Below are 27,222 nucleotides of genomic sequence, written 5' to 3' on the forward strand. Positions count from 1 at the left end.
TGGGCTGAGGAAAGTCATCTTCAGCGCTATAGCTAGTAGCTAAGGAACAATGGCTGAAGCATGTGGGCTGAGGAAAGTCAATGGCTTGTTCTAATAAAAGTTCTCAGTTCATCTTGAAGACCACAGGGGCCCCTATTAGCAAGTCATCCATTGGTTCCCAGTTGGGAAAGGAATAATCACAGAATGCCATGTCATTCCGAATATATATATGTATGTGCGATCCCGCCTTTCATGCTCTTTCTAGTAATTCCGAAGCTTGCTTCACTTCATTCTCGAGGACGGAGGATTTCTTTTCGTTCTCTAAAGCTATCATGGCACAAATCAACGATTTGCAGAGCATGACGCCGTGTTCTTCCCCTTGCATGTCGGCTAAGAGACTATAGAAATTAGATGCTAGTTTCAGAATTTCAACACATTACACATTTTTTTTTGTTCTTCTTAGTATGTGTTAATTCCATGAAGTTAAGACAAACTATTTCAGTTAATCAACCCCATTTCTGATGCTCGATCATCAGCATGTTTTATGAATTTAACTACTTCAGGTTAATTTCCCGTGTCTTGAGAGAGGATTGGGACTAAAGTGCGTAAAACAACAACCTCCGATGTCGCTGTTCATTTTCCCAAGACATAAAAGTTCAAGAGATTTGATAAAGAGGCAACAGCTGCAGGAAGTTGAAGAGATTTTACCTCTCGATGATTTTTGTCCGAGACAAAACCTGCAAATGGATCCAAGCCTGGTGTTGAGCTATCGAGTGTTGACTGCACTGGAGTGGCGAATGACACAGAGAGCAACGCATGGGAGAGTTGTGAGCGAGCGAGCGAGCGAGAGAGAGAGTCGTGAGCGATTAAGGCTGGAGAGGACATAGAAAAAGAGAGAGAGGTAGAGAAATGAGCTGCAAAGATTAAAAAAGAACTAGAGTTTTTGTTTGACTGGTTCTCGGTTTGGTCTGGTTCCACTGTGGAATGGTATTGTTACATCCGAAATTTTCTATGTTCAATAGTAATATTTAGGATGATTTTTCGCGGCCGTGATCGCCCGGAGTACGATGCGTCAAGATTAAATTCATAATAATAAACATCACATTGATGGTGTAGAGTGACGGTAATTACTTTACCGACATATTAGTAGTAGAAAAGTTACTCATTCCGCCATAATTTCTTAGCTCAACAACTCTTAAATCGGATTTCACAACTCAACTTTGACTTAATTTCAAATGTGAGCCACAATTCCAAAAATTACTCCGATCAAACAATTAAACAGCTGGAATCTTTACCCGATCAAAATGAAATATCATCACGTCATCTACGGCCATTCATGAGTGTTTCTTTAGCATGTCATTAATGCATAGGGATCATATTTTTATTAGGAAAGTAATCATATACTTTTCGGGATCTACCTCTTTATTTCCAAAAAATAAAAATAAAGATTTGCACTTTTATTGACCAACAAACAGAGACTTCTGCAAAGACCAAAAACTCGTCTCTTTATACATGTCATGTTAATAATCCTTCAAGATAAATTCTAATTCAAATAGGAAAGTGATTATTAGGGTTTCTTTCCTAATAGATTCTTTTTTGGACTAATCTCTTTCTTATATCCTCAGCTGAGACAGAAACACAATATTTCGCGATCGCCATCAGAGCAAACTTGATCGAAACAACCACTTCAGTGGAGAGCTTATTACTCCAGGACGGATCTGAAGCTTTGACAATTTTGCTATGGGAAGCATCCTAGGATATGCTAGGGTTGACGACAACAGAAGATAAAGGAGTATAAGTAACCGCGCCTCCTGTTCACTTCTCGATCAGGTCCACGATCTCCTGACAAAAGAGGTAGAAGCAAGTATGTTTCAGATTCTTCTGCTTCTAGGATCTCTTTTGCTTCATAAACAAGCATCACTAGCTGCTCCTCTGGTGATGGGTAATTGCACCCAAACATGTGGTGGGGTCGCCATTCCCTTCCCCTTCGGGATTGGGACCGGGTGTTTCCTCGACGAGTGGTACGAGATCGTCTGCCAGGAAAGCAGCAATGGCACCGTCCCAATACTGAAAAAGCCCAACTTGAGGGTGCTCAACATTTCGCTACCGGATTACTATGGCGGAACAAACGGCATGATCAACGTCATTCTTCCTATAATCTACTCGCCGAGTATGAGCTGCAGGGGCAATGGAAGCGTCACGCCTGTGAGCTTGAAAGGAAGCCAGTTCGTCTTCTCCCAGTCGAGGAACGTCTTCGCCGCTGTTGGTTGCAACACGTTTGCTCTGATAGAGGACACGAAGTCTGCTATCACCGGATGCGAGTCCAGTTGCGAAGCAGATGACAACGTTGTTAGGAAGACTTGTTCGGGCAGCGATGGATGCTGCCAAACCACAATTACCTCAAATTTTCAAGATTTCACCATCACTTTCCTGGTCGACAAAAAAAAAGCAGGAGACAATGGATGCAGTTATGCCTTCTTTGGAGATAGGTCGCAGTTCATACCTTCGACAATGGACTTCAATGAGTTGAGGGTGAGCGGGCGTTTTGCAGCAGTGCTAGAATGGGGGATAGCTAAATCCTCAGGACCTGGGTTAGAGATTTACGAACAAAGCTTCATCTCCAGCAATTTCTATAAGTGCAGTACGGTCAGCTTCAATTTAGCATATCGGATGGAGATGCCATTTTTGCAGTGTTCTTGCAACATGGGCTTCACCGGTAACCCCTATATTAAACATGGATGCGAAGGTAAAACCAGTAACATTTTATTACACCAATCATTGAAAGCATAACGTCGAAACACTGTACTGATAAGAAGAAGTAGCTCTTTGGTGGCTGAAGTGGCTTTTCATGCAATCCTAAACACCCAATCAAGAGACAAAGCTCTACTAATTTTGATTGTCATCTTTTGTTCAGATATTGATGAATGCCAAGATCTGAACAATCAGTGCCCTGGCAGAAAGTGTGTGAATCGACCAGGTCACTATGATTGTGTAGAAGAAAGCCATGCAATCAAGTTTATCCTATTGGGTAAGCAAATTTCTACATCGTGTCATGGGTTATGAACAAGGACTGTTGATCTTTTGTGCACCCAGATATTCCGGAATATCTCACCCTATAAACGCAAGATTTAGCCTATAAGTGATAAAATCCACAAATTAGAAAAAGCATATAGCATAATGTATTTACAGTGGATCGGCTGTTAGGCGTTCCTATAGAGCTCTTCGGAATCCAATTTTGCTGTTTGATTTGGGTACATATTTTTTAGTACAATTGTAGTCTAATTAGTTCATTCTTTTCAACTTGATCGACTCATCGACACATACAATATGTCAAACCTAGTGCCAGGTTTTTTCCTTTTTACCCTTGATGCCCCTGGGGCATGAACAGCATAATTTCGATCAACCAATAACTCTGTTATATTTTCTGGCTGCTGCTCGTCTGACTAGATGGCTGTTCTGTTATATGCATAGTTTTTCATTAGGAGACTAATTTTGCACCAATCACATTAGCGTTCTGTTTGATGAAATGGATGGATATTCAAGAGAGGTCTAAGGTAAATCTCTTCAGTATCAGATTAGCATTTTCTGCTCTTCAAATCAGAGGCAAATGCTTGATGCTTGCTTTCGGTTATGCTCATACCAGTGTGATAAACCAGGTATTGGAGCAGGCTTAGTGGCACTACCCTTGATTCATTTGTTATGGCTGTCGCACAATTTCATGAAGAAAAGGAAACAAATCAAGCTCAAAGAAAGGTACTTCAAACAGAATGGGGGTCTCTTGTTGCAGCAACAACTGTGTTCGTCCGAGAACAATGTTGACAAGAGCAAATTTTTCAATTCAAAGGATTTGGAGAAGGCCACCGACAATTTTAACGAGAACAGAATACTTGGCCATGGCGCACAAGGAATCGTCTACAAGGGGATGCTCTCAGATGGAGGAATCGTTGCCATTAAGAAGTCGGAGGCAATCAATATGGGAAATGTTGAACAGTTCATCAACGAGATTGCCATTCTCTCGCACATCAACCATAGGAACGTCGTTAAGCTACTGGGGTGTTGCTTGGAAACAGAGTCGCCACTTTTGGTGTACGAATTCATATCAAATGGGACTCTTTTCCAGTATTTACATGACAACCTAGTATCGTGGGACATGCGCCTTCGAATTGCTACTGAAGTGGCAGGAGCCTTGTCCTATCTACATTCTTCGGCATCAATCCCGATCTATCATCGGGACATCAAGTCTACTAATATTCTCTTGGATGACAAGTACCACGCAAAAGTGGCTGACTTTGGCACTTCCAAGCCGGTTTTGTTCGATCAAACTCACGTGACTACAAGAGTCCAAGGGACATTTGGGTACTTGGATCCCGAGTATTTTCAATTGGGTCAGTTCACAGACAAGAGCGATGTGTACAGCTTCGGTGTGGTCCTCGTTGAACTCTTGACAGGGCAAGAGCCAATCGCATTTCTTGGAGACGACAAGGAGAGAAACCTTGCGAGATACTTTCTCCTCTCGATGGACGAGAACCGCCTGTTCGACATCGTGGACACTCAAGTTTTGAAACAAGGTAAGAAAGAAGGGATCGTCACCTTTGCGAACCTTGCGAGAAGGTGCCTGAAGTTACATGGGAAGATGCGACCTACAATGAAAGAAGTGGCAATTGAACTCGAACGAATTAGAATGCTGGAAAATCCTGCCATCAAGCATGGACATATATAAGAGGTGTGAGACTAGTACACATTCGAAATCTGAGGTGTCCACACTGTCGAACTTGCAACCGCTCATATTTAGTGAATCATTGTAAGTTAGTTCTATCTATATTTTAATTTCGTATGTCGCACTCTTTAAGAAGAACATCAGGATTTTGTTGTGTCAATGTCAAAGGACAGAATCAGCATCCGACATGGTAACAGTTAAGCAGACGTTTTCACAATGTCTAATCGCCTCACTACTTTTTATTTTGTTGAATAGGAAGAAGGATGCTGCAGCTTCCTTATCCCTCTAACTCGATTGCCACTTCTTTCTAGGTCGCTTCATTCCCTTCAAGTCTAATCATCTTTTTGCGAGTTTAACAACAGGCATCGTCTCTTCCTTTTCACGTTGCTTTAGAACTTGAGCATCAACGATGTCGAACAAAAAATTCTCTTCAATAGAGATTAGAATGTAGGCTGCAAGGCTTCTTCCTTCTTCTACCCGTAGAGAAGAGATTGGCTTCTGCCGCTTAAAAGTACAACAAGGATTACGCCAAACCTATAGATATCGCTTTTGTCAGCGCTATACGGATTCTTTTGGCTCCTTAATGACTTGTTTCTAGCAGTTCCTTGTTTTGCTTGGCAGTGATTCGCAAGGGCAGTTTTGTCGAGCATGACTACGTAATGCTTAAATTGACATCGAGTTGGATGTTCCCGCTCTCGGATGAATTTGTACGGGGAGCTGAAAACTCTGTCCACTACGTCTCGCGCGACCAACGGCGCGAGTTTCGGGCGTTTATTGATCAGCTCCACCTCCAAACCACCATGAGAATGGCGATCAATGACGAAGGCCACCACGGCGTTTGTGGCGAAGAACGGCAAAGTGTCTCGATCAACATCAACACGGTCCACGATCTGATCATCTTGTTCCTTGACAAGGGTAATGCCCGACATCGATAGTTGCCCGGAATGAGGAGGGGCCAGTGGTTGCAGAGGTCTATAAGGAAAGAGAGAGGAGTGTGTGTTTTCACCGGCTTAGATATCTTTAAGGAAACGTGTTTTTCAACATCATTAAAAAAATGCATAAACAAATGACATGCTACTACTTGACTACAACTTAATCCATCCGGTCAATGATGACTCACCAATGTAAAATTTTAGAATTACTCAGAGTACGTTGGACAATAAAAACTGAATACATGGAATGGTAGCGTAAAAAAACGAAAATATAATCATCTTAGTATATCATTCCAATGTATTTGTTAAGTGTTTGATGATTATAATCAACTAATATAGTGAATACCTAACTAATCAAATTGAAACGCGTTTTATATGAAAACTAATTAATATATCAAAAATCATCATCAACAAATCATTTCCCACAGTAAAATTTGCCTTCGCATTTTTGATTAAGAATTCGAATTTGAATTGGCGACGGGGAGGTAGCCGTTGGGATGAATTTACTTTTTCAGCCTCGTCTCTCTCTTTCTCAACGGCTACAAGAAAACAGAGACTCCGCTCACGTCAGATCATTTCTCTCCCCCTCTCCATCGCCTCCTCTTCCTCTCTTCTGCTTCGTCCGTGCTTCCTTCATTTGTTCTTCGTCTACTCATTCCCTTTTTCTCTCTCTCTCGACGGAGTCGCGGTCGAGCTGGCGGTGCCTGATTTGGCTCGATCGAAGAGGGCCGGAGCCAGATGCGGCTACCTGTGCGGTGGATCATTGTTGACGGTACAGAGAGGCAGAGGAAGGCGACAATGGTCGTGGCAACGGCGGAGGTGAGGCTGAGCGACGGCGTGCTGGCGATGGATTCTGTGGCTTGCTGGATGGAGTTCGAGGCAGGCTCTTCGATTCTTCGCACCGAATGATCCTGTGAGTCTCTGGAAACTCCATCGCTAATGTTTCTTGTTTTCCTTGTTGATGACGCATCATTGAATTTCTTTGTTGCTAGTGGTTCTTGATTGTCCTCCTGTTCTTGCTCTGTTGGGGTTTCTGCAGTCGTGAGCATGTAATGAGTTTTCGCTTCACAGGATGTCCTCCTGTTCTTGCTCCGTTGGGGTTTCTGCAGTCGTGAGCATGTCGTGAGTTCGAGGCGGGCTCTTCGATTCTTCGCACGGGTTCATCCTGTGAGTCTCTGGAAACTCCATCGCTAATGTTTCTTGTTTTCCTTGTTGATGACGCATCATTGAATTTGTTTGTTGCTAGTGGTTCTTGATTGTCCTCCTGTTCTTGCTCTGTTGGGGTTTCTGCAGTCGTGAGCATGTAATGAGTTTCTCGCTTCACAGGATGTCCTCCTGTTCTTGCTCCGTTGGGGTTTCTGCAGTCGTGAGCATGTCGTGAGTTCGAGGCGGGCTCTTCGATTCTTCGCACGGGTTCATCCTGTGAGTCTCTGGAAACTCCATCGCTAATGTTTCTTGTTTTCCTTGTTGATGACGCATTATTGAATTTGTTTGTTGCTAGTGGTTCTTGATTGTCCCGTTCTTGCTCTGTCGGGGTTTCTGCAGTCGTGAACTTGTCGCGAGTTTCTCGATTCTCCTGGGGCTCGTGTGAATGCATTGCATGACGATGATGCTGTGGGGTTGTGGTAGATTATCATCTGAAAGAAAAACTAGCGCAAGAACTTAGAAGAACTAGATTCTCGCAAATTAACTCTCTGCCAGCAAAGTTTCACATGCTTTTCGATTATCATAGACACGGGATATACCAATTTTGGGGAAGTACCTTATCTTATGTCCACGCATTCTCTAATCCAACCTTGTCATCGTCTTGCTAAGAATTCTTTCGACTCTGCTATTCTTTGCCAATTTCCTTGCCCAAAAAGATTTTAGTACAGTCAAACAGAACTGCTTTTGGCAAATGATCATTTTGAACCATCTGCTATTCGACTTTTCTGTATATTTCTGGTTCAATGATTGTCTTTTGTAGCTCTAGAATTAGTCTTTGAAAGCGGGTTTCTAACAAGCCTTTCAGTAATTTCGCTTTGAGAATGTTACGGGTTATTTTTTCAATAAAATTTTGTTAACTAAAACTGAAACCATTTGAGTCCTCTTTATGTGGAAGTTGTGCTACTTTTCTAAGATGTATTTTCTTCGCCATCTTTCTGACTCTCTCCGCATTCCGTATGTGTTATTTTTTCATATCTCAGAAAAGACATGATATTTCAACAATGATAATTCAATGTGTGCACCAAAAAATCCTTTGTGTGGTCCAAAGAGGCAATGGTTAAAACGTGAAGAGACTCATTATTTTTGCAAAAATTGCCATTTTTTTTAAAGGTCATATTTGACATGAGTCTTCTTCCAAAATAACACTTTCAAAATGACAACACCTTTTCACGTTTTGATTATGTCCTAAATAATGGGATCAATCATACTTGGCTGCTTAAACCGGTGTTCTCTGCTTTCACATTCCTATTATCAAGGAAGCATCCTCAGAGATACTAGGAAGTGACAGAGCTGGAACAAAAGTAGTACATCAAAATTCTCCCTTCTTCCCCTTGAATAACACTGTTGAGGGACTCAGCCCACATCCCCTTTCTCCGAAGGTTTAGGTCCATGCACATACAAAAACGTGAAAACCATGTCGAGCTCAGTGTTTCAAGTCCTTTCGCTTCTGGTTTCCCTTACGGAACAAGCATCAGGAGGTGCTCCTCGACTTACAAAGAATGGCTGTAAAGAAATATGTGGGAACATCACCATTCCCTTCCCCTTCGGAATAGGAGCCGGTTGTTTCTTGGATGACTGGTACGATTTCAACTGCCAGAAAAACAATGAGGTCATCCTAAAGAAGATTGGATTGCGAGTTCTAGGCATTTCACTCCCCGATTACCTTGGATCCATTAACGGCATGATTAACGTCAGTCTTCCTTTAGTTCACTCAAATGCGCAGGGGTGATGGACGTGCGACGGTGAACTTGAAAGGAAGTCAATTTGTCTTCTCCCCGACAATAAACGTCTTTATATCGGTGGGTTGCAACACCCTGGCGACAGTATGTACCAGAACCGATACCAACATTAGCCGGTCTGGTGGTTGTTCCGGGAGGGATGATTGCTGCCAGACTCTACACTCCCCTTTAACCTTCAGGGCTTTAATGCTGATATCAAAGAAGAAGGTGGACATCAGGGGTGCAAGTACGCCTTCCTGGCAGATACATCATGGTTCAGGTCCAAGGTTACAGATTTATATGATTTGAGATTGAAAGATGCGGCTCCAGTTGTGTTGGAATGGGGGATTGCTAACCTTACCTACCTTCTAAGTAGCACCAACACGCGACACGACACGACATGCGATACGTCATTTCTAAAAAAATAGAGAATTCCGACACGTTGGAGACGTTGTATATTAAATATATAGCTTTATATATACATGATAAATTATCATTTTTAAATTTGATTCAAATAAATAAATAATAATAAAAAGCCTAGAATGAATTTACCCTAAAAAAATTGTACACATAAGTTTTCAAAAAATAATTATGTATAAATTAATATACTAGTTAAGAAACTGAAAGTAAATAATCAAATTTGAAAAAAAAGAAAGTACAAGATCAAAAATAAAAAAGCAGCCCATTATCTATTTTCACTTCAAAGCCCAGCCCACTTTCACTTCAAAACCCTCCTTCCCCTTTTGGGGTCGTGGCTATCTTATCTTCTGCAGGTGGGGTAGATTAACTCTGCAACCCTTTTATCTTTATGTGGAAAAACAGGAAATTTCTTAATTGGCGTCACTGTATGTGTAGGCCTTCATTATGATTTGTACGCCAAAACGATGCCTGACACTTGCAGCCCACTTTCACTTCAAAACCCTAATATCTTCTTCTCTATCCCTCCGCCTCCTCCTCTCTCCAGCTTCCTTCTCCTCCGTCACCGGCGAAGCGCGAGGCAAAGGAGATGACGGCGTGAAGCGCATCGTCCTCGGCGCCGGAGAAGCGGGAGGCGAAGGAGATGATGGCGTGGACGGCGTCGTCCTCGGCGCCAGAGATCTGCTTCTTCTTCCTCATCTCTCTCGGTGACGAAGGACATGCGTGTCGCTGGCGTGTCCGGCGCGTTGACCGCGTGTCCGAGCGTATCGGACACGCGGCACGTGTCCAACACCGACTCGGACGCCTCCCAGCGTGTCGGTGCTTCCTAGCCTACCTTATCCAGCAAGATCAAACATCTTGAACTATCCTGCTCACTGCGGCGGATACAGCCTCTCCAGCGTGTATCGGTATGTAAATGCAATGCCATTTATGCAGTGCTATTGCCTACCGGGGTATCAGGGTAACCCCTATGTCAGTGGAGGATGCCAAGGTAACATACTTCACAGTATCTAATGATCACACATGTTTTCCTGAAGATTATACAAAGTGAATGCACTTTCAGACAAAATCGAATCGATTATATCATTCATAGTAATTTACTGGAAATAAAGGGGAACGGGACTGCCCTAATTTTACTCATGGAGATGGGTTTCATCATAAGAATAATATTATAGCCATGGAATTAACAACTTATGAGGAAATGGCGACCTACTGATCTCGCTGATTTTACTCAAGGAGAATGAGATGGGTTTGGCTGCTAATATATTTATTTTGTCCTTTGTCATCAGACATTGACGAATGTGAAGTAGATCCAACCAGGTGCCATGCGAAATGTGTGAACACGGTGGGCAGCTATAAATACATCAATGGTAGAAAGACAGCTAAATTCCTTCTTATTGGTAAGTAAATCTTAGCTAAATTCATTCTTATTGGTAAGTAGATCTTTTAATTTTCTACCGCTTTATGCTCTGGAGTACCGTTAGAAAAGAACAGTATAGCATGGATTATGCTCAGAAAAGCTACAAAAATAAGTTTCACCTCACAAATCATTCTAAGATGATCTTGTCCATTCGCCCAGCGATGATTATAGTCAAGTTTTAATCAAAACAACCTCAAAACTTCATATGGACACTAATACTTTTTTTTTACATACATAAGAAAACATTCGGACTTTTCTAATGTCGTCGCTTCATATCTATATACCCAAGGGCTGCATTTGGTTGTCCGGGTCTCGGATAAGGATAGAACTAAATAAGATAGGATAAGAAATTCAGGAATTTTGTCATATCTTATTCACTGTTTGGTAAATTTCAAATTTAAAGTCGGATATTTTTATATCCTATCATATCCATTATTTGGTGAAAACCAATATAAATGAGATATATGTCCCTGCGCAGTGCCCATGAAATAATATTGATCTTATCATCATAAAAGTATCATTCTCATGCATAAGTATACTTGAAAACATGCACACTTAATTATACTTACAAACCTCGGCGCAAAAAAAAAGAAGACTTACAAACCAATATATTTAAATTATTCTTTGCGTTATTTAGCATTATATAAACTATTCTTTGTACCCAAAAAATGACAAAAACTGCACTTCCTTTTGTCGATATGTTTACGAGGGCAGTTAATTTATTTGTTTTCAAACTTGGGTCAAAATTAATTAAAGAGCCGAAATAACAAGTGTTTTTTGTTGAAGAAATGGATTAATAAGGCTTGTTGTTCATCGTTAGCTGGATAATATATTGGGATTTTCAACAAGAGGTACTTCTCTATGTAAGTGTACTCAATGGTAAGTGAGTTTTATTCAAATAAACAAAATAGGTGAATCCTACTACGAAGGAAAGAAAGGCTTGCAATCGAAACTCAAGAAATACAACAACTCAAGTTAAGAGTGTCCAGTTACTACATAATTACTATAAATTTGGCTACTCTGAGATTGAACAAAAGAATTACCGGTTTGGATGATGCAAGCCTATACAAAACATCACCCGTTTAACTCTGGACATAATATCACTATAATAGTGATGAAACTTTCGATTCATCTCATATCAGATGAGATAAATAACAGCACACTACGCAATCTTGCAAGCAACATTAGCTCCAACTTTACACTTCCAACTAGCACAAATCCATTGCAACTCATCACTATGACTCTGCTAAAATCTTCAAATACCACAACAACTATGAACAAAGCTCCGGACTTCACAGGAAATAGACATTTAGAAAACATATGATTCCAATGTTGTTCATTGTCATAAAACAATAAAAGGACTACACAAGAGACCTATTATTTATAGACAAAATTAGGTACAACTTTCCCCTTCTAACTCATACAAATCCACTGCGACTCATCGCTCCAACTCTGCCTAATTCATTGAATACCACCAAAACTATAAAACCAAGCTCCAGACTTCACAAGAAATAGCACATTTAGAGAACAAATCATCAGCCATTCTCATCTATCATCTCTTGGAGAAACATTTCCACAAATATCTTCCTATTGTCTCCGTGAAATCCAAGAAAGAGATGAATGTTCTCAGGATCCTTCACAAATTTTCTGCAAAATTTTATGCTATCCATAGTACTTAGAGACATTTGAAGAAGCTCCTCATTGATTTTTCTTTCTCTTATCATTGTCCTAATCTTTAGCATGTCCAATGCAGTTAACAATCATCTCCATCCTCTCGTCCTAATTGGCATTGGAATTATTACACTCTTGATGCTGGGAGAAATTTTTTTCAGTTTCATCAATGGTTTGCTAAATTCCTTGCAAGGGAGATCACTTACACAGTGTGGATGAATGAATAAAAATTTCACTCAATGGAACTCAAACAGGAGAAAAATTAACTTTTCATGGTTGTTTAGATAAATCCACATGAAAGGAGGCTCGGGTGAATCACTCTTATATGTTTTCCTCTTAATCATATTCACTTAAATTCTTGATGGTAAGTGCCATTATAGACTCCTGATAAGCAGAGTACATTTTTTTCTCACTTTTGCCCCTTAATTTTTTGCAATGCAGGGGTTGGGGCAGGCTTTGGGGCACTACTTTTGTGTCTTTTCTTTTGGAGGTTGTGCAATTACATGAAGAAGAGAAAATAAAGCTAAAAAAGAAGTACTTAAAACGCAATGGCGGTCTTTTGTTGGAAAGAGAGCTATCTTCACCAAAAGGCAATGTCGAGAAAAGCAGTTTGTTCAACACGAAGGATTTAGAGAAGGCCACTGACAATTTCAATGATGATAGGATTCTCGAGCAAGGTGGACAAGGGACTGCTTACAAGGGAATGTTAACAGATGGAAAAATAGTTGCTATTAAGAAATCAAAAGTGATAGACGAGGGAATGGTCGAACAGTTCATAAATGAAGTGCTCATTCTCTCACAAATCAACCGTAGAAATGTGGTTAAGTTATTAAGGTGTTGCTTGGAGACGGAAGTCTCGCTTTTAGTAGATGAGTTTATACCGAATGGGACTCTATACCAATATCTGCATTGTAACATCCTCAATTTCAGTCCCTGGAAAATGGCTATGGTTTAAGTTTGGTGATTTTCCAATCGAAGCCAATTTTACTCTTGATCTGGAAAATCCAGATTCGGATCTTCTGTACCCTTTCGTTTTGTTATTTTTGTGGAGACTTTTGTGATCCGAATTTTCAAACACTTCCTTCTTCAAAGTTTCTCCAAACATCTTGAAGTTTTACATAATTTAATTTCAGAATTTTTGGACTTGATATGAGTAGTACGATAGCCTAAATTTCGGACCGTATAAAACTGTCCAGAATGGGTATTTATGTGATGTTTACATTTTCTCGATTTTCTATAAAATTTTCTGGGAAGAATTTGAACAAACTTCCTTCACAAAAGTTGTTGAGAAATTCTTTATATAGAACATATATAAATTTGGGAATTTTTGGAGATGATTTGTATTCTGGAAAGAGCTTACTTTGAGAAGCAAAGATTCTGTTCCGGAAAATCGAGTTTAGTCTGTCTTTGAGCTACTAAAATCTGTGTTTACAGAAAGATTCAGATTTTATGTTCTTCATGGAAAATGTTTATTAAGGTCTTTTGTATGACATATTCAAATTTGGGCATTTTCGGAGTTCATTTACTATGTTTTTAAGTCCAATTTCTAGAACAGTGCAAAAACTACCGATTTTGTCAGATTTCAATGATTCATCATTTTCTATATGAGAACGTTGGAATCTCGACTTGATATCTCTGGTGATTTAATGTGCTCATTCTAAGCTTTCAAATGAGATATGATACACTTTTATTGGAGGTCATATGAAGGGGGAAATGAGGCTTTACATGTGATGGCAGAAGCTGAAATGTGTTCTTCTGGAAGGCTGGAAGGCTTCTATAATTGAGTCTTAAGGACCAAGACCATCATTCACGCCTAACAAGATGGCTCACGGCCAAAGAGAGAGAGAAAGAGAGATCATCATGATTATTTAGGCCTTGAATGAATAGGGCATAATGACCCTAAGGTAGAAACTTGGAGGCCAAGTTGAAAATGAATGGCCTCAAATTGGCTTGCACAAGAAGCTTAATTATGAAGCTTTGACTTTAGGGCTATTTCATTAATGTCATTTGGCTCTTCTCCATTAATGTCATTAATAATCAAGATTTTCTAGATCATAGTCATGATGGCACTTGACTTTAGGGCTATTTCATTAATGTCATTTGGCTCTTCTCCATTAATGTCATTAATGATCAAGATTTTCTAGATCATAGTCATGATGACACTTGACTTTAGGGGCTATTTCATTATGTCATTTGTCTTTTCTTCATGATTAAACTTGGGGAATAAGTTGGTTTGCCTATAAATAGGCTTGGTTCCCCCCCTTAGTTTGCACACATCTCACTCTTACGTCTCTCTCTCTCCCTCACCATCACGCCAATCATCTCTCTCTCTCGCCATTTGCCGCCATCGACCGCCGTAGAAGTTTTCTTGTGAGTATAGGTGAGTGAATTCCCTAACACTTAGATAGGGCGGTGTGTTACGAAGTTGGAACGCAACATGTAAGTGGATTCCCTAATCTCGGGATAGGAAATTATGATGCATTGTTGGCTTGAGTTCTCACCCGAACCTTTGTTGAGACTTGCGTGTTGTTGTTTGTCTCGATGTTGCACACATCGCTTGTTACCATGCTTGATGTTCTCATCCATGCTTGTTGATTTATAAGAGGATAGGACGTGGTGTTACGAGTTTGGCTCGCGTAGTGATCGTGTCTGTGATGCTCGATGTTTGCATGAATGCTTCTTGTTTTGCTTCATAATCGTAAGTCAAGGCACGTACGAGTCACGAAACGGGGTGTCGTATGGTTTCGTACTCATGTTGTGGCGTCACGGGACGAGTTCGGCTTGGTGCGGGTTTACATTGGGATGTGTAGATCCAGGCCAAGTTCGGCTCCGAGCCGACGCTCGGCATGGCGGACCGAACCACGTGCCCTCGACCGCGACCCGCATGTTAGGCGAATGTTCTAGAGATCATGATTACACAAGCACGGCACGCCTTTGGGTTTGATCGCATGGACTAATGAAATCAAGATAATAACTCCCGCCTTCGTGTGAACCATGATGTCGTTACATTCTCCTCCTAAATGAAAGCACGGCGTCCGCGTGGCCCCACACGCGGACCGGGAGTCGGCTCGATACCATTTGTAAGGACCCGGGATCTAGAATATTTAGCGGCCGGCCACCGACCTCACGGCTAAATGGTTACTCAAGCCTCGCTGTACCGAACAAAGCCTTAAGGGCTGGGTTCGCCCGTGGGCTTGCGCCCAAAGAGGCAATATTGGGCCTGGGGAGGAAGGCAGGAGCGCCCGCCATGACAACGCGTTTAAATATGCTTGGGCTAGTCGGACAATATTACACAGTGTAGATCCCGGGTCCTTACATGGGTTGAGCCCGAATGCCTCGGGGTAGCTAGCCCCGGGATGCCTCGGTTGAGCCAGGATGCCCAGTATGAAGCTAGATGCCTCAGTTGAGCCGGGATGTCCTGGTTGAGCCAGGATAACAATACATGAAGTTTATATGTGTGCCAGTATGTGATAAATGAAGTCTATATGTGTGCTGGTATGTGTGTTTATGTGACCGGATAAAGGTAAGTTTCCACGTCAATATAGCAAGGGCAAGGTCAAAGCCTTTGCTATTGATTTGCCATCGACATAAGGTGGGGAAAATATTTGTATGCGTTAGTACATTGGCGAGGCATCATCTTGCACGAGTATTAGTGAATTTACCCATTGAGTCTCCCCGACTTATCCCCCATTATTTTTCCTCTTTTCAGGTCCGTAAGACGGAGGATGACGTAGAGGAGCTAGGATTAACCTTGGCCTTCACTTGTGATATGATTTGTACGTGACGGCCCGTGGAAAAAGGGCTTGTAAAATATGTTTAAGTAAAATGGCAATAATGTGTCTTGCCTGCTATGTTTTTCCTGATTTCCAGCTGTTATTATGTTTGGAATGGTTATACACGTTTCTGCATGTGTTTAATAATCAGACGTTACATATTAATATAAGGTTTGCTCATGATGCTTGTTATAACCTCGTTGTTTGTTCTAATTGTGATTGTCCCGAATTAATTGCTTCCGCTTGTGCTTAGTCAAAGATAATAACGAACGGGACGTCGCACTAATAACCCCGAGGTGGGGGCGTTACAAGCCAAGGCCGGCCACATCCCTTTGAACCCAAAATGACAAAAATGCCCTTAAATGAAAATTACAAAAATGCCCTTCCTTAAGTATTAAGCAAATTACTTAAGGGGTAATCAAATTAATCATGGCCATTCATTTAGAATTGATCATGGCCATCCATAATGCCATGTCACCTATCTTTAGCCCTTAAGGAATATTCTTAATCACAAAGGATGCATTCTAGGCCATTAGATCGATTTAAGGGCTAGGATTCAAAGTTGGGGGGTATATAAGCTTTTTCCCTCCAAAATTTGAGAGACACACTCATTTTTCCAGATCTGGTTTCTCTCTCATCTCTCTCCCTCTCTCTATATATCACATTCTCTCCCTTTCCTCTTTTGGCCGTGAGCTTTCCTTGCTCACGCCGGCCACTTTCCGGCCGATTTCCGGCACACCGTCACCACACCAGCAGCCGTCCGGACGTCCTAGAGCCAGTCGCAAGGTTGGCCACAGCTGCTGGTTGCCGGAGCATCTCCGATCAGCTCCATCTTCCTCTCGGTTACATCACCGGCAACCGAGCTGGTGATTGATCTAGCCTGCTTCCATGGTGATTCCGGCATCCCGGCGTTCTTCCTAGGCGGTCTGAAGCTTGTGATCAGCATCCTCAATTTCATCTCAAAGCTGTGGTGGCCAGTTTCCATCGGAAAAGCCACCGGAGTTCTACCTTAAGCTTGATTTTACTTATTCTTTGGATCGCAATCTCACGTTGATTTTCTTACCTTGTGACGTAGATATCAAGAGCTATATTTGGCACCATTCCGGAGATCATTGGTGGCTAAAATAGCTCATTTGAGCTCAGCAACATCATTGAACAAGGTAAGTATACTTAGATCTTATTCTGTGAAATCGTGCACAGAGAGATCTGCATGCTTAAAATGTTGATTTGATATCGTACATGTCAAAATCTGAAGAAGTGATAAACTAGAGAATCGTAGAATACATCTTGAGCTTCGATTTGATATGCTACACGCCTTAAATGGATGTCGTTTGCTAGGTCAAAACTCCTTCGAAAGTCAAGATCAGTAGCTGGAATGAGAATATTGTATTCTGTTTTTCTGTGATACTGAATGACCTTGCTCGGTTTGATGATTTTTCTGATTTTCTAAGTTCGTTATTTGAGAAAACTTCCTTCATGAAAGTTGTCGAAAACATTCAGATCTATTCACTGTAAAAATTTCATAAAATCCTAAGCATGTTAGGTTATGACGATTAGCAACGTCATCTAGGCATAGTTATGGTGACGGATGAGTTTCTGAATGACCTTCATGTGTTCTTTGATTTTTATAAATTCGTGTATTAAAAATATGAAAAAAATTTCTTCATGAAATTTCACACTGAGATCGAGAGATTTCCAGTGACACAAATTTTATCAAATTCTGAGTTCATTTGTATTTTCAAAGGAATTTTTATGATTTAGTCAGTATCCGTGTTCAGATCTGATTTTTCTTTCTTTGAAATCCAAAATATGTTTCTCCGAATTTGATAAACTTTGAGTCCTTTTTTGTGAAAACTCAAAACTACAAAGTTGTTCATTAGGGCCTCATTATGTAGACTGGAAATTTTGAGGGCCTAATAGCAATTTTTATGGGGTCAATTTGCTAAAAGTCTCAGATAAGGTCATCTCGGGCTTAAACTTGATTTGCAAACGAGTCCTTGGTGAAAATCGAATTTTATAAAAATTTGGAGGGCTTTTCAGAAAAAACTCAAAACATGACAACTATCACACACGGAGAATCATAACTTCCTCACATATTTTGTGGGATTTTGATAACAACCACTATTTTTCCCGCAATTTTTTATGAATTCAAATTCAAACCGAGTCTAGACTGTCACAGAGGGTAGAATTGTCTTTTTCGTGAAAATTGGTGGGGAACTAGTAAAAGTGGTCTTCTTGACTTTTTATCCTCATGACATAAGATTTCTAATGACACCTGAATCACTTCATTTTGACATCATTAGGTTGATTAATCATACTCAAATAGAATGGGTCCGAATTTAGTATCTAATGATTGATTAAGTGGTCCTCTTATGAGGCTCACTTCTCATTGCTTGATTGGTTGAGAAACAAGGTCCATGGGCCTGAATGCATGCTTTACTCATTGCTATGCATGTGTTTGTTAGATGTATGTTAGGCCCGGTGCATGTTCGGCGGGTAGCCCATTATGGTCACTTAGAACTCGACTTTAGGGTTAATAGATATGAGTTGCCGTTTTGTGAATGCAAATGGTAGCCCGTTATCGTTAACCATTAATCAAATAATGTTAGATGATTAAGTGTGTGGGTGAATCAAAATGCATGTAAAGCAAAGGCCGATCCCGAGACCCGTGTTTGATTAGTGAATTGTTTGCATCATTACCTTTCTTTGGTTGTTCCTTTGTGCATTGTTTGTCGTGAATGTATCTTATGGATATAAATACCGACACCCGGTAGACCGATGTCCAATCCGGTCTCAATTGCTACTCAATTCATTCGTTCCCAATCGTGTCTCGGGTTTTCAATTTGTGTTGTAATAAAAACCCGACGAGTTACGGTTTTACTTTCTTGCACTTAGAATTTGCTCGTCCTTTTAATACCTTGATTGTTTACTTTGCGTAATGCTTTTCAATACAATTGTTTGTTTCTTTCCTTTCTAGACTAAGATAGGATTAGTTTAGAATCTTAAATGAAAACACAAAAACAAGATGCATGATCACTTAGTGGACTAAGACTTTGGCATGAAAATGATAAAAAATAAATGCATGACAACTTAGATAACAGCCATGTTAAATTTAGTAGTATTGAAAGGGTGTTAATAAAAATATTAACATAAGCTAGTCTCCGAACTCATGATCTCTGGTTTTCGTAGAAACCGAAACGAAACTCTCGCGTTTCGGTTGGGTATTCTAGCCGACCCCCAACCTAGGCTAGTGGTGACTCCTAAAAAAGATAAAATCGATCCGTTGTCACGCGAGGTATGAATTTAGGGAAAATCCACGTTCATGATCAATGGATCGTATGATGACCAAAAGATAGATGCTTTGGTAAGCCGTCTTTTATGATGTGCCATATGGACCGTCTCATGAACTCTTATTTTTAAACCCGCTTCATCGAGTTCCGCTCTCGAGAGGTAGGTCGTGACAGATAGGGATGAACCTAAAGGGTCGGGCAGTGGCCCTCGCTACCCTGGCTTCTTAATACTCAGTGGCTGTTGTTGCCTTGGCCTCCTGATACTCGATCTAATTTTTATTGACAAGAATACAAAAGAAATATGTTTCAATCCATATCGTGATCAAATTCTTCCAAGCAAAACTACATTTATGTCTGGCTCTTCTCCCCTAATATTTCAGAAGCATAATGAATTTACAGAGTGAATGGCCAAGTGCTTGATGACTCGTGTTTCTGTATGGAAACATTGCTTTTATACCGACTGCTGCTCAAATTTCATTTTCATTCATGGCATGAGCATTGATATCACTGAAGTTGTAGACAACAAGTTTCGAAGACACTGAAAAATGGAGATTCTAAGAGGGCAAAATAAAAGAAACATAACAAAAGGACTCGAAATTGAGAAAAAAGCATCGCAATTATCTTAACTCACTCCAAGAAAGCAGGATTCTGTGAGTAAAACTTGTTACAATTTCAGTCACACAAAAATGATTACTTCAAATTATGGGCAGTTGCATGATCGAAATTTCCATCACAGGGGTCACAGGAAGAGAGATGAAACCACGGAACAGTTTCATCATCTTGATGCAGACGTACCCCGGTGAATTTCCAACCCATTTCCATCAATTTTGTATTGTCAAATCCTAGAAGCAAAGGAGATCTCGCTGTCCAAGCAATTATGATTGTCTTTGTCTCAACGGAAGACTTTCTTCTTTTTAGGGTCGCACTTGGCTGCTTAAACTAAAGGGCCTCAACTGATCAAAGCTTAAATGTTTCTATTGTCTAGGACGTGACAGGACGGAAGAAAATCACACCCATACCATTAACTTTCTTCCCTTCTTATCCCTGTAGCACCCATATCCTTGATTTACAAAATTAAGTTACTAAGCAACTTGGTAGACTATTGTCGAGTGCTTCAATGTCATGTGGTTGTAAGCTATTAACATAAACAGTACTTTTCATATCTTATGACTTTTGAGTGCGATTTTAAAAGATGTTGTAAGTTGTTACAACCGTAAAGGTGCGACGAGTATAAGATGTTTGTCAAGCGCCTTATAAAAGTAGCGACACATATTTTCAAAGCTGAAGCAGCTACATAAAAGCTATACCTAATAACCACTTAATAATGATATGTCGTTTTTCTTTTTTCAGTGATGACATGCTTGCGAAGGTTTGGAAAGCAATCTACAACTTAACAAAATGTTCCCCTAAGAATGAATTTTTCTGTCTTTCTACCACACCCACAAGCTAAGCCGCCCAGCCGATTTCACACACTTTCAAGGGCAACTATTAAGATTTGGATCTGCACATTCGTTCCATAAATTCTGCACAACAAGATCATGAACAGGAATTAGCAAAACGAAGACAAGAATTTCATCCCGAATGGTATGCAATGTCTTATATTCCCATTTTAAATCTTTTTCTTCTTCATAATTCAATACTGGCTTTGACCAGAAATGGTAATCCCGCCAATGTTTGTTTAATTTACTCTTGAGGCACGCAAGTCATGCTTGTTTATCGATACAAAGTTCTTAAGCATCTTAGATTAGTCTTATGTTTTAGATATTGAATTATAAATCAAGCACAAAATCGTGAAGTTAGACTATGGATTTTCTCGTAGTTCAAATTTTCCCGGTTCCCCTTAGATACTTTGCTTAAGTTGTATATTTCTTGTATCTTCGTCTCGAACTTCACAAATACCAAATTATTTGAGTAAGAATCTTTCTATTCAGTTGATCAAATTCTGTTTGTGAATATCTTTTTTACCCTATCATATTTTTCCTTTCTTGATCTCAATGTATAGACTCTATGTTTATCTAATCATCACCTCCAAAACTAGAAGTGAGAATGTGACATTCCGAAATTTCGATCATTTGGGATTTATGAAATGAATTATTTTATGAATGTGCTCGTAGCTAGTTCTCACCCGGAACTGATCATTCTTGGGATACTAACCGTTAGGGAAAGGCTAACTGGGAATTTAAAATTCGTGCGACTAAGTAAAAATTTGATCGTGAATTGACCTTCGACCATAAAATCGCTGAGGTGACATTTTGAGCCATAGTAGGCCGATCCAAGGATAACTAAGGGTCAGTTCACCACTGTCATAGTAGTGGATCGTGGGTGATTCCGCCGGACCACGAAATGAATTGACGAACGATCCCGAACTTATTCCAAACGATCGTACTCATCGGACCTAGTCATCGATCCTCGCGATTTTAATGACAACCGAAGTCATTACGGTCTGAATAAATTGTACGTGACTCGATTTAGTATCAGTCACGGGTCGTATAGGCGAATTTCCCCAAAAGCCACCCGTTAGTCTGAGAAACGCTCGAGTTACGCTATGAATATATAATTGGAATATTGAGTAGAGACCAAACCGAGCGTCAGAAAATTCGGAAAGTCACGGCAGGGCCTTTGGACAACGTTGTAATTCGAACGTACGACTCTGGATTTCTTCGGATTTTTCAGAAAAGTTCGATTTCGGCGAGAAACGGAGAAAGTGACCATTTTGCCCCAAAGGATTAATAAAGGGTTAGTTTTATGGGCAAAGGGCATTTTGGTCATTTTGCCCTCAAATTTGGAAAAGACAATTTTGCCCTTGGACTTTTTGAGAAATTACAAGATTGCCATTGGATATTTTTGGTAAGATTCGATCTAGGCCGTCGGTTTCAAGATAAGATCGAATCTGGACCGTCGGATGAAAAGATTAGAGAGGGGCATTTTGGTATTTAGCCAAAAGTGGACTTTTTATATAGATAAGTCTCTCTCTCTCCTCTCTCCCCCCTCCCATTCGGTCTCCCCTCCCCCGTGAAACCCCCACCGTGAGCCCCCACCCCCGCCGAACGCCGCCCCTTGGCCGCCCATTACCGCGCCGCCGCCCGGATCGCCGCCGTGTCGCGCCACGCCACCGCCCTGCCGCCTCACGCCACCCTCACCCCACCGTGATTCTCTCTCTCCCTCTCGGTCTCCCTCTCTCGGCCGTGAACCAATCGGCCACCGCCTAAGCCGCCGCCGTTCGCCGATCGCCGCCGATCATCACTGCCGCCGCGAGCCGCCGTTAGATCTTCGTCTTGCCACCGCTTTTCACTCTAGCCGCGTGAGTCTAGAGTCGGGTAAGTCTCGCCTAAACCCAACTTAGGATATTGGATATCGACGGATGATTTTTGCTGGAAATCAGGTTTATTTAGGTGCGAAATGGTATGGATTATCAGTAGAATCGATTGGCGGGTCTAGGATTGAATTCGGGAAATTTTTAATGGAGAAATTGAGAGCAACAGTGGGCTGTGAGTGGCTGAACAGTGGGCTGTGATGGACCGATCGGGACGCAAGTTGGATTTTTAGAACCGGCAATTAGTGGTGAGAAAGTGCCGTGAAGGGCCGGAATTGATTTGACGCCGTTTGGTTGGAGAAAAATGGTGAATTGTGCGTTTATGGTGTGTCTAAACTGTGATTGAATTGTGATGATGAAATTGAGTGCGTGGTTGTGTAATTAAATTATTGAATATGCCTGTTGGGTGCACGCTTGGGCCAGATTGATTTAATTGTCAAAATCGGCCGTGTCATATGCTGAGTGAGCATGTACTGTGAATCAATTGATGCGTGCACGGGCCACGTGTGATTGGCCAATTTAGTGTGGTAAATGCTTGTTGAGCATGTGCATAAATGAAAAGTGGATGTGGTATGACATGAGTTTGTGGAAATTGTGCCGTCCTGAGGCGTGTACATTTACGCGGGACGATGCCCGGTATTACCGGAAGACTGCCAGCCTGAGGCGTGTACTTTAGCGCGGGTTGTGCAGTAGGTGGTAGGTGTTGAGCCTGAGGCGTGTACTTTAACGCGGGTAGGAAATATGGCCTGAGGCGTGTACGTTTACGCGGGCCCAGAAGTGTTGTGGAAAGAGGTCGCAGTGTACCTGAGGCGTGTTCATTTACGCGGGTCACTGGCGAGTAATTGTGGAAATGAGACAATGAGAACAGAATGAGTGCATGACATGAGATTTGTGCATGCTTGTGATCGTATGCAATGTGCCTGCTACGTGATTATTTGGTGTATGTGTAATTGTGTTTTGTGATTATCTGGAGGTACGTGATAGGCTAGGTGGGGTTTAGGGTGTACTTACTGAGATGTAGTCTCACGGTTGTTTCAACCAAACATTTCAGAACCCCGCCAGGATCAATGAACCCACCGCCACCGCCACCAGAACGTTTTGGAGTACCAGTACACACCGAGAATGAAGTTACAGAATTTCCTATGGGGGATGGACTGACCTGGATTAAGCATACCACGACCGTTTTCGTAGAAGTAGGATTACCTCTTTGGGAATCCCATGTTTATACTGTCTGGTTCTTCCGGGATGTAGACGGGGCTGAGTTCGGGCCCGTTAGGGGTTTTGATGTTCCATTTGACTTAGTCGGGGATTGGGACCCGTCTGCCATACCCCCTATAGATGGAGAACTCACCAGTACAGAGGTTAGCTTAGCGCAATCTGGAATGCAACCAGCACCCGCCGCACAAGGATCTTCAGAGGCTGAGCATGAACCCGAGCCCGAAGCATCGCAAGCTGAGGATGATCCGATGGACATAGACTTAGAACCGATTCCCGAGGAAGAACCAGAGGAAGTGGAGCCCGAGGTAGAACCCGAGGATGAGCCTGACAAGTCTGAGGAGCCCGCAGAGGAACCAGAGTATGTACTCCCGTATGAACAGTATATGGATCCCAATTTAGTGCCCGAGTACAATTTCTTTGATTTTCTAGCTGAGGAGGATCAGAACGGAGTTCCAGCTGAGTCGGGTGACATCAATCACCCGATTGAAATTGAGGCAGAGTCAGAGTCCTCAGAGGAACAAACCGTTCAGGGGAGTTCGGATTCGAATGACGAGGAGTCAAACTCAGAATGGACGCCGAGCAAGGGGCGTAGGGATTAGTATAGGGGTTCGGAGAAGGTTTTTGCAGGGTACCATTTTTGAGGTCAGAATGCCAGGTCATCGAACTTTTGTATATCGATGGTTTTAAGTGAGGTGTGCAAGAGTTCGTGGTGGTTGTATATTGTAAATAGATTATAAGTTTGATAATGAAAATATGTATATTCTCCCTGACTTTCCCCAGTTTTATATCGTCTGGGTGTGATTGTGGTTTCCGCCGTGCGATAAATCTCTGATGATTGTATTTGAGGTCGGCGACAATTCCCGGGATGTCGCATGAATCGACCAGTGGCGGGTGTCGCGCGCTCGATGGAGTTCGGGGCGTGACATCCCCGTCTGAATTGGTATCAGAGCAAGGTTAGCTCGATCTAGACTGGTCGAAGTTGGAGTGACAAGGAGCAAAAACCCTAGGGTAGTATTTAGGGAGACTTTAGTGGGTTGTAGGGCGGAATGGGCTACACGTGCCTCTAGATTGTTTGTTGTGATTGATTGAATGAGATAATTGTTGTGTAATTGAATGCAGGTGCGTCTGGACCTGAGGTAAGTGTTCAGACTCTTGTGATTGTGACCTCGTGATTGGTAGCGAAGAATTACCTGCTGAGTGAACTCTTGTGTTAATTCACTGCTTAGAATCAGATTAATCTAGTTGGCCTAGATTGCTAATTCCTGAGTTGAATTATAGCAGGTAGGAGAATGGTAGAATTGTGACGATGAGCAGTGAAGGAAGAGGCATAGGAAGAGTCTCGCGTAGGGGCGCAGGTAGAGGAATAAGGGGTAGAGGTCGTGCTGGAGCTAGAGCCGTAGAGGACCTGGGTTTGGGTGCAGGAGCGATAGAAAATCTTGGGGTTGATGCTGGAGCTGCAGCGGAACCCAGAGTGGCAGCTAGACCTGCTGAGGATCCTAGAATGGAAGCTGTTATGAGGACCTTAGAACAGATCGGAAATCTGTTAGGACAGCAGACTCAGGAAAGAGCTGCTGCGAATGCCCAAGCTGTTGAGGCCGTTGTGGCCGCTGCTGCTGATAATGATAATGAGAACCAAGGGCAGGGGCAAGCTGTAGTGAATAGACCGATGCATCAGCTGGCAGAGCAGTTTATAAAGCTAAAACCGCCTAAGTTCTCTGGGAAAGGTGACCCTGAGGCTGCACCTCGGTGGGTAGAGGAACTCGAGAAGGCTTTTGAGGTGTTAGAGTGCAATGATCACGAGAAGGTAACTTTGGCAGTATACCAGTTGCAGGATAATGCGAACGATTGGTGGAAAGCCACCAGAGATAGAATATTTCCAGAAGGTACTGCCCGAACTTGGACTGCTTTTACCGAGAGTTTTTAAGAGAAGTATTTTTTGGCCAGTGCCAGGGAAAGGAAGTTAGTTGAATTTATGAGACTCCGCCAGGGTCAGATGACAGTAGATCAGTATGAGGCAGAATTTGCGAGGTTATCTAAGTTTGCGCCAAGAATGGTAGAACATCCCGATGATAAGGCGCGAAGATTTCGGGACGGATTGAAGGCTGATATTCGTAGCCAGTTGTTACTGGTAAATCTGAGGATGTATGACGAAATATTTGATAGGGCTCAGATTCTAGAGCGAGACCGAGTGGATAGGGCCGCCGCTTCTGGGTCGAGATTCGTCCAGGGAAGGGACAATCGTAATTTGGGAAAGAGGCCGATGATGGATAATAGACGCTTTACTCCTTCTGTTAAAAGGAATATTGGGAAACCAGTCAGGACTTTTAATTGTCTGTGTAGAATTTGTGGAGGTAGACACGGAAGTGGACCTTGTGCAACCAGGGGTGGAGCGTGTTTTGGATGTGGAGGATTCGGTCATCACATAAGGAATTGCCCCAATCCCAGACAGAATAGGCCGCCTGCATTGCCGCCATCTTGGAATGGGAATCAGGCTGGAGCGGCCCAGACAGTAAACCAGAATAGGCCTCAAGCGCAAGGACGAGTGAATGCCATGGCCAGGCGAGAGGCTGAGAACGCACCAGGGGTTGTCACAGGTACGATTTCTCTGTGCACCAGGGGTCCACTTGTTAGCTTCTAGAATTGTCTTCCCATTGAACTTCTTGCATGTGCCTAATTTAGTAGGCATGATTACCTAAGGGTTAGGATGTGATGGAGATATTTTAAAGGCTAAGCTAGCCTAAGCATAGCTCCATAAGTGCAAGTATATTATTGGTCTCTCTCTCTCTCTCTCTCTCTCTCTCTCTCTCTCTCTCTCTCTCTCTCTCTCTCTCTCTCTCTCTCTCTCTCTCTCTCTCTCTCTCTCTCTCCTTGCAAGAACACCTTAGGATAACACTCTCATTTCTCATCTCATTTCTCTCATTTTCTCTCTTCCTCTCCCTCTCTTCTCTCCCTCACTCATGCCACCACCATCACCGGCCACCATCACCACCACTGCTCGCCACCACCAGTACCGCCGGCCATCACCGCCATCGTGCCACGCCGCTCGTCGCCTTGTCGCCGTTCATGATGTGCCGAGCCGCTCAACGCTCACCGCCGCCGACCGTGCCGTGTCGTCGCTCGTTCGTCGTCGCTATTTGTCCATCTTCGGTCGTAGTTCCAACGGTTTAGTAAATGGTTCTTCTAAATCTTGGCTAGGGCGTTATTCTATACATATCGGTCCTAGGTTAGTCTTAGTTGAGCTTGATTCCTTATATGTGTTTATGGATGTTCAAGTGGCTATTGCATGATGATTTGGATATGGTGGAATGAGTTTTGTGGGCTGAAGATTGGTAGGTATCAACTAGGGCTTGAATATTTGAAGTTTGATTTGAAACTCGGATTTGTTATTACTATACCTCTTCAGTTTGCTATTTTTTTAGAGACCTTTGTGGGCCGAATCTGAAGTGGTGTTCCTCACAAAAGTTGTTCCTAAAATCTTGAAATTTAATATATTTTAAATCTGGAATTTTTGGAGGTTACTTGGGCCGCACGAAAGCCGATCTTCAAACCGTCTTTAAATTGCCCTGGA

At 42.1% G+C, this 27,222-nt stretch overlaps 1 protein-coding gene, 1 long non-coding RNA gene and 1 pseudogene across 4 annotated transcripts; all 3 read left to right on the top strand.

The window, feature by feature from the left end:
* Positions 1 to 1,845: 1,845 nt before the first annotated feature.
* Positions 1,846 to 4,896, top strand: LOC115663143 (wall-associated receptor kinase-like 1). The gene is made up of 3 exons (XM_056315502.1): positions 1,846 to 2,725; positions 2,894 to 3,007; positions 3,636 to 4,896. The coding sequence occupies exons 1-3, from the start codon at positions 1,846 to 1,848 to the stop codon at positions 4,697 to 4,699; spliced, it is 2,058 nt and encodes a 685-aa protein (XP_056171477.1). The 3' UTR covers positions 4,700 to 4,896.
* A 1,258-nt stretch (positions 4,897 to 6,154) lies between these two features.
* On the top strand, positions 6,155 to 7,488 carry LOC130139125 (uncharacterized). 3 transcript variants are annotated; one of them, XR_008817351.1, is made up of 3 exons: positions 6,155 to 6,447; positions 6,922 to 7,050; positions 7,174 to 7,488. It is a non-coding gene; the product is annotated as an uncharacterized LOC130139125 (long non-coding RNA). The 3 variants fall into 3 exon arrangements; XR_008817350.1 differs by lacking the exon at positions 6,155 to 6,447 and adding an exon at positions 6,702 to 6,795; XR_008817349.1 differs by lacking the exon at positions 6,155 to 6,447 and adding an exon at positions 6,759 to 6,795 and having other exon boundaries at positions 6,875 to 7,050.
* Positions 7,489 to 8,182: 694 nt separating this feature from the next.
* Positions 8,183 to 27,222, top strand: part of LOC130139124 (wall-associated receptor kinase-like 1) — a 32,640-nt pseudogene continuing 13,600 nt past the window's right edge.

The sequence above is a fragment of the Syzygium oleosum genome, unplaced genomic scaffold (assembly GCF_021117445.2).
Source record: "Syzygium oleosum isolate NSW1041296 unplaced genomic scaffold, Sole_v2.1 Sole_v2.10, whole genome shotgun sequence".
In the NCBI taxonomy this organism is placed as follows: domain Eukaryota; kingdom Viridiplantae; phylum Streptophyta; class Magnoliopsida; order Myrtales; family Myrtaceae; genus Syzygium; species Syzygium oleosum.